The sequence below is a fragment of the Pygoscelis adeliae genome, unplaced genomic scaffold (assembly GCF_000699105.1).
Source record: "Pygoscelis adeliae isolate BGI_AS28 unplaced genomic scaffold, ASM69910v1 Scaffold60, whole genome shotgun sequence".
NCBI classification, from domain to species: Eukaryota; Metazoa; Chordata; class Aves; order Sphenisciformes; family Spheniscidae; genus Pygoscelis; species Pygoscelis adeliae.
In genome coordinates, this window is record NW_008823954.1 from 1000096 (window position 1) to 1008342 (window position 8247).

Consider the following 8247-nt stretch of genomic DNA (forward strand, 5'->3'; position numbering starts at 1 on the left):
AGAGGTCAGGTGCCATGTTGCCATCGCTGCCCAACCTGTGACTGAATTGGAGGTTTCAGCTGATTTGGAGGTTTCAGCTGCCCCTCCAGTGGCTGAAACCTCCAAGTGCCTGGCTGGGGGGTGCGCTTCTCTTGGAGAAGCGTGTTGTTTCTTGATGTAATATGAAGTCAGGAAAAGAAATTGCAAATGGATGAAATGTCCATAATGAAAACTTTGGTTAACTGGGGCGGGATTGTTGAGAAAATAAAGGAATGATGCCATACCTAAAGGGCAGAACAGAGGATTGTAGTTAGACTATTATAATACCATTAAAATGGTTGGCAAATGTCTACCTGCAACATTGTTCTTGCCCCTGCTTATTGTATCTTAAAAGGATGTTATGGACATGAATCACAACAAAGGCTGTAACAATGCTCAGTGAAGGATTGGCTCACGCTGCAAAGATGAAAAAATTAGGATCACCTTTCAAAACAAAGAAAAAGGTACGTGAGGAAGTTATAAAATAATAAATGGTATAAAGAAGGCAAGATTGGCCTTTCCTTACCCTCTCGTGTAGTCAAAGAACTAGAGGACATGATATAACTGCAAAGCAATGTATGTGAAGTAGTTAGGAAAAAATGTTTGTGCCATGTACAATTAACCTATGAAATTCATTATAAGAAGCTTGATGATACAGGAAGAAACAAACAGTTAGCCAGTTACTGCCAGCCAGCCACTATCTCGCCCTAGTTTCTAATCCCGACATTTACAGCTCTTTGCTTTTCATTCCCGGGGATCCAGTTCAGCTTTGGCTATGCACATAAATCTTGATGTAACGTAATTCTTCTCCAGACTTTTTGACAGGTTTAGCCCTCCAGAGGTAGTTAAAAAAGTAAAGTCAAAAACATGAAACATTCCCATGGATGATGGTAATTCTGGGAGTTTTAGGTTTAATGACAAGTCAGGAATATTTACCTTCCTTTTCTCCCATGTTTTCTAAGAATAGCTCTTTAGGGATCTGAGAGAAATGCTCCAAGTGGATGAGAAAACATGGATGTCTTTCTGTTTTACATTGCTGGTTTTAGCAAGAATGGTGCATGGCTTGTTCTTGAAATTGTTCGCTTAGGAGACTTGTTAATAGATTTGTTTACGGTGGGGGGGGAAGATGATGTGTCCAAGGGCATACCACGAAATGATGGCAAAGCTCACAGCTGTGTCCATATTTTCAATTCATAAACCAGAGTCCTACTCACCAGGCTATATCTTCCTTCAAACAGATGAACACTGAAGAGATGGAAGACTTTCCCTTCATTTTTGTGCTTAGGTTTCATTGGTTTGGTAACATCTCTAGTGATTTACATACTCTACATATTACTGATTGTTTTCAGTATCTACTACTACATTTTTCTAAAGTTCCAAAGATATTTACAGACCTTGATAAAGATACAGTAGGGAAAAATAGAAAGCAAGAAATCTGCTTGCCCATAAAAGCTCTCTGTCTTCACCAGGAATAATGAAAAGTGAAGAATATGTATTACATGCAAGCTATATTTTTTGGTTTAGTTTTGAAGGCCTCCTTGTTATTTTCCGTAGGTTTCGGTTTCCTTAAGACTTATAATGAATGAACTAAATTCACATTTTTATTATTTAAAGATAAAGTTCTTAAAATGGCTCAATGCTAGGCTTAACCTTAAAGGCTGGATGGCCTTCAGCCATCTAAGGATGACTCTGCTTAAAACCATAAGCTATTAAAGAAACCTTAATGACCCAACAACTCAGAACATGCTTAATAATGTTTATTGTCTTGGCATTAGGCTGATGGACAAATCGTCTCCTGATGGAGAAAGAACGTGGTTGGCACAGCTAACTACTCCAGCTTAATTTTTTTGAAAGTAATTAATTCTGCTAACTTGGCTTCTAACTAGTTATACGCATCTTAGCAGGTCAGCAAGATCCCAAGTTTTCCCCTGGTTTGCACAGGCCACAGCAGCAGATGTTCACGTGTGTGTGTGCGCACAAGAGAGAACGTGCAGGGGCTTTCCAGGGCCGTGGGGAAACTCCTCCGAGAGGCACTTGGCCAAGCACGGGTGATTGCCAGCTCTGGGCTCAGGCAGGGCCTGTACGCTGGCTGCCATGGCCAGGCTCCTGCAAGACACTGACCTGGGCTGCAAGGGAAGCCACCTCTGTGACACCACTCCCCCAGCAGCTCTGGCGAGCACTTGCACGTAGATGGTTTCTGCTGGGCCATAATTGCCTGCATCGAGGCTGGATGAGCTCTTCCACCAGACCAAGCGCTGTCAGTCACTTGATCAGCTTGGCTTCTGCGTATGGCCTCAAGCCAGAGCCTACACTTCCCTCTCAGGCTGCAGGGCAGAGGTTGATGAGGAAGGTGTGCCTGACAGGGATGGGCAGGGAAAGGAATAGGAGGGTGCAGAAGCGGGTACTGGAGTTCAGGCATGTGTATTTGAATACACAGGAGGAATAGTGGGCTGTAGATGCTAAAGATTGGGCTCCTAATGGAGCGTGGTGTGAAGACATCCTTCTGCACATGGTCCAGCTCTGAGCAGGTAGCTGCTGTAACCACCCAGGGTGGTACCACAGTCATGCTATGTTAGGAGCCCCTGTGGGAGCTTTAAAGGCAGCGGTTGAGTTTGGGGTTGTGTTGTAAAACTAGGAGGAGATGGTATGTTCTCAGCCTTGTTTAATCAAGTCCTGACAAGCAAGAATAAGAGATGACCGGAGGAAGAGCCTGACCTGATTCCCTGCCTTCAGAGAGGCCAGTCGCTTGTACTTTTTTAATTGAATCGTGTTCTTTACATGGTTTCAGTCTTCTTTTCCATGTCCGGCACATCAGCGGCTGGTTGCTGTCCTATAATCCCCATGGTACAAGTGCCTCTTGAGAAAGGAGTTGGGAGAGGACGTAAACATCTTACAGAGGTAGGTCAATGGCTGTGTTCAAAGCATTAGAGACAACCAGTTTTCCTATCTTACTAAGGATTTTCTGTTTTGAAGTGGGTCAACAGTTTCAGTTTGGTAAACACCAACATATTTCTATTAATGTAAGCTTTGCTGGGCAAGCAATCTACCTTCGTACCTGTCCTTTTCAAGAAAAGAGGATTTTGCGTGCTCAGCTGCTCAAAGAGTAACATATAGGAAAAGGAGAGCAAAAGCAACTGAGATCTTTTAAAATGTATGTCCTTTTGGCAAACACCAAGCACAAGAATTTCCGATAAATTGTTTGGGGAAGTGGTAAGTGCATGTAAAAAGAGTGTGGATTAGTATCAGAGTTCAAGCTTAATAATTACAGTGTCGTCTATCAAAGAATACATAAATTATTAACTTAAGGCTGTGGCTTCCAAGTTGTGATCCACATGGGTAGAAAAGTGTTTATCATAGTAAACAACGCAGTTTAGAAACTCATTGGTTCAAAAGTGCAGTGATAAAGATACATTGTGGTTTACGAGAAAAGTTGAAGGTTGGCCATCTTTTGGTCTGAAAGGACTGGAACAGACACCAGCTCATTTCTGGAGTTATTGTAGTATTTTACTGCTTCCCATAGATGGAGCCAAGCTCACATTGTCCAGCTGCATGTGACTCACCAGCAATGAATGCAGCTTCCCCAAAATCACAGAGGAGAACTATAGTAGGAGAGTTTGTCATGTGTTCCCAAGCCCCATTTCCTGCCCGTTTCCCTAGGCTGACTCCCTAATACTGTTTCACTGGCTCCCAGGTCTGTTCCCACAGTGCAGCGGCAACGGGCAATGACACACAAAAGCGCTAATCCGACGCTGACCTTCCCATACATCTTGAGGGGAAATGTTTTTCAGATGTTACAAATATTACCTTTCTAACCACGCATTATATCACAGCTTTGGCTATTGGTCTATTCTTCTGTATATTGAATGGATAAGGCATTAGAAAGGGTCTTAGGAAACATGTTTTGGATGCTTCTCCCTTCCACTGCCGCACTGTGATCTTGGGCAAAATTCTGATCTACCAGGTCTTGTGACTCTGGACTTCCACTACAAAATGTTTGGGATCTACAGATGCAGTGCAATGACTTGTAATAGAAAGTAGGAGCTTTGGAGAACAGAGAGGAGAACTCTACAGTCTCTGCCACCTCTGAAATGATAGCTAAATTACAGCGATTGGATCAAAAAACTGTGTAAGAAGACAGACACAACTATCAGCCAAACAAGGATAAGAGCATTACAGGGTAAGGAGCGAGCTTTTCCAGCCTTCGGGAGTAAGAAATCATAGCTACCCTCCTGACAGCAACTCAAAAGTTCTTTGCTCACTTCAGGAGCCAAGGAAACCATCTCTACATCTGTGTTCAGAACGGTGCAAAGCCGCTTATGTTCCAGTAAGGGGCAAGAGTAAATATTTCCACACTGATTTTACTTACCTGGCAACAGGTTTCATTACGTTGGACTTGAAAGTGTTGTGGAAACATCTCAGGCAACTTACTGTATAGACAGAGTACCCTTTTGCTAGGCTTTTATTTTTAAGCAAGACGGCAAAGCCAATAATTTTCCCAAAAGGCCTTTATGTTTAGCAGGCCAGTCTTGTTATCCTGCTATTTAGTGTTCAGACTGAATCACAAAAGACGAATTGAAACACGGAGACTATGTGTCAGTAATATCCCAGTGATAGAAACATGTGAGTACCTAGAGAAGAGGTCTGCCTCCGTTTTTATGACCTTGTGATTTTATGGTTTTTACAGTTGCATTTGCAGTGGTCGCTATAGTTTATCCCTTCCGCAGAGGCATGTGGCATGCAGCAAGAGCTTGTGACAATCAAATAGTTGAGGAAGCTGGGAAGGGTTTTCTGGTGCCAGACCAGTCTTTTGGATGGAGCCTCCTCTTCCAGCGGCTTGCTGTGAATAAAGAGGTGCTGGAGCCCACTCTGGTTTAGCACATCCTCATCAGGACTGTGTTATTTCTCAGCTGCCGTTCTGACTCTGAAGTCTGCTCCTGAAGGAGTTATGTTCTCCAGCTTTCTTTCATTGCTAGAGAAGGTGCAGCTGGAGGATTTGGAAAGAGGAGATTTGATCCCCACACAACCCCTGGGCTCCCCAGAGAGGTGAGTAATCAGCATGGGGAGAGGAAGTGTGTGACACTCACATCTTTACTTTGTTTAGATGTTTCCCGCGGAGCAAGTGAGTACAAGAGGATCTTTGGACTTCTCTTTGCAAAGCCTGGGTCTGATTTCAGCTGCGATGTCATCCCGAAAGAGCTGACTCATCCAGCAGGGCTGCAGCTCCAAGGAACACATGCAGAGGCTGGAAAAGTTCAAAGCTATTTTCAGAGCTTGGGGGAGTTGCACCGTGGGGTCCCACTCTCTGGAAGAGGTGCTAGACAGAGAGCGTGCTGTCCAAGAGCATCGGAGAGGCTCAGTAAAAACTGGACACTGCCATGACCCTGCAGGCTTCAAAGCAAGCAGGCCACAAAGGCAGAAATTAGTAGAGGGAAAATAATCGCCATCCACCGGGAAAGTGTTTCTTCGGCGTTTTGATCTTGCCAGTCACCTTCACATAGCTTAGCTGCATTAAATAGTTCCTGGAGCAGGAATTTGGCAGTGCCCTGACGAAGATGGTCCACAGGGAAATTGAGTGGCACAACGGCAGAGCGCACTGATATTCACAAACCTGACTGCAGGCTCCTCTTCTGCCTCAGTTTACCTTTATCTGTTTACCTCAAACCAACTACCATGCCTGGCATTTCCAAACCTCTCCCTAGTTTGGGCAGGCCTTGTTAACATAACATTCAGCCTTCCAGCCTTAACAGCAAGACTTACAATTGTGGTAATAAACATTTTAAAATGTGATTTAAAATATATATTAAAAGCAGTGGAGGGGAAAGCTCTGGAGGGAAATTAGATTATTCTGATTTATATCTAAGAAAAGAGGGGTCAAATGAAAGGAAAAAAAGAACAAGTGCTTAATGCTCTCTGGGCAACACAGCAGCAGCCTCTCTCAGACAGGCCTGATGTTCCTACAAAATAACCAATCCAGGAATGAGCGTCCCAGAAAAAAAAAGAGGCACAAACAAAGGAAGTAGGAATGAAATTCAAGTGGAGCTGCTTTCCACTAGGGGAAAAGTGCCCGTGCTGCAGCACAACATTGAAACTGAGCAGATTAATTTGCTCCCAAAGAAAGATATCCTTGTGTGGCAGAGTTGCCCGGCAGTCACCAAAGACTCTTCCAGCTGCTGGCAACGTAGCAAGAGTGATGGGCTCCTGGCCAGGGCTCTCCTGATGGAGCCCACGTAAAACAGAGAAGCGCCTGTGGGCGGTTTGTTAGCACTGAGGACTGCTCAGCATCTTGGATGCCGACACTCTGCAACTCCTTCTGCTCGCAGGGAGCCATTTGTCAGAGCCAGAGTTAAACCTCTGTTTAAAGGGCCTGATGATAAAGTGCTCTCTGCAGAGCTGATTTCTCCAGAAATGTGCATGGTGCCAGTATGTAATGTCAGGAGGCAGCTTTGCCTGAAATATCTGGGGGATCTCGTTTCAAAAACTGGATACTGGAGAAAGGGGGTAGGTTGGGAATTGAAGGACAGATATGATTAAAGGGAGGAAGGGAGGGATGGAGGGAGGGACTGCTATGCTGAAGCCCCCTGTGATTATTTAGTTTACAGGGAGACATTCAGAAAAGGGAGCTTAATAGAAAAGCAGAAAATACTGAAGACGATAAAGGTGCTCCGTTGGGTGCTGCTTGCTCCTATACTGAATGAGGACTCAGTGAACCTGAAAGGTGATGCATCTCAAAATGGGTAACAGGAGATGTGTTTGTTACAGAATAATGTTATGTGTGTACAGGAAATGTATTTACTACAGAATAATGTTATTTGTGAGAGTTTCACAGACCATCATTGAGAACAAGAGTCAGCTTAAGTCTTAAATAGGATTAGAGGGGAGAAAAAAAAGGATAATTAGATGTTGTTACATTTATTCTCTCTTTCATGTTTGAGGGATAAAATCCCACTAGCTTCAGGGCATAGAGCAACCTCAGAAAGCCCATGACTAGAAATAACTTCTTTTGTGGGCAAATTACCCTATTATTCTCTTGAACTTTTCTGGGAGTAATCTTCTGCTGGTTTCTGTCATAGATAGGATAGTAGCCTGCAGGGGTTTTTAGTTCAGTATGTTTGTTACTGCTGGGGTGTGTTAGTAAAGGTACAAGCTGGAATTTCGAAGACTGCTTCCAGGCCACTTTCATTGGCAAAAAAACAGTGTGACAGATGTAGATAGAGGTATACTGACTGACGCGTTTTTTCCACCACTCGATTCTATCCCAAACATAAGGAAAAATAATTAAATCTGTATTTTGTGACTGTGTTTCTTTTTTCACAACAACCCAGCCTTCAGAGCATCTTTTAGGTTAATATGGTCCAACCTTGTATCTTGGGCATCATCTATCTCCTGGATGTTGTCTGCATCTCTATTGCTGTTTCTGCTGTGGTGAAGAAATCCAACGTCCTCTGGTGCCACCATGTTCCAGACATCTTCAATCTTTCCATAGCGGTTCATCTTTGGGATCTGTCAACGTATGGGCAGTGGGGTCTGGCACGTTGGGAGACCCCATGTTCACTCCCCCTGCTATGGATGTCAGCGGTTCCTCAGCACTCCTGTTCTCACTGCTGTGTCCATAGACTGATATTTAGCCACTGTTCACCAATCTTCTCCCTAAGATGTTGGAAGTCTCCTCTCGCTGACTTGATCATTTGCCTCCTGCGAGCACGTCCTCATCAGCATTACCCTGGTTTGGCTCTGTGGCAGGTTTATCCTGGCCCTCATGGTGCCAGAGGTTCTGGCATTCGCTGTCCCTACCTTGGCTGCGTCCTGTAGTGACCTTCACTCCTCACGTGGTGCTGCCTGCATGCAGATACTCTGAAAGATTAAGTCTCTTCTGCCCCAGCTGTCCAGCAATGTGCCCAGCTGAGGGTGAAGTGAGCCACACAAATTGCGATTGCTGTATGTCTGGTCTTCTCTATCTGCTGGGCACAGTATCACTTGCTGCCGTAGATACATACAACCTCTGATCCTCATCTGCTCTTGCACCTGAAACGTGCCCATCATCCTGGGCTGTGCACTGAGCTGGCTTGTCCCCCCATGTACTTGGTGGGTCACGAAAGCTGTCACTGGATCTCTCTGTCTGGTCAGTGGCCCAGGAGTGGCAGGGACTGACCGCACTTTTGCCAGGAGGCAGATAGCAAGCCAAAGATTGGAAGTATCCAACCAAAGAGGATGTTGAGTATCACATACAGG

The 8247-nt window shown here is 44.5% G+C and overlaps 1 protein-coding gene across 1 annotated transcript in view; it reads right to left on the reverse strand.

The window, feature by feature from the left end:
- Nucleotides 1-7509, reverse strand: part of MKL1 (megakaryoblastic leukemia (translocation) 1) — a 106493-nt gene extending 98984 nt beyond the window's left edge. Inside the window, exon 1 of the mRNA XM_009322615.1 lies at nucleotides 7376-7509. Coding sequence (XP_009320890.1) covers nucleotides 7376-7509 — 134 coding nt within the window. The remainder of the gene's footprint in view (nucleotides 1-7375) is intronic.
- Between the last annotated feature and the right edge of the window lie 738 nt (nucleotides 7510-8247).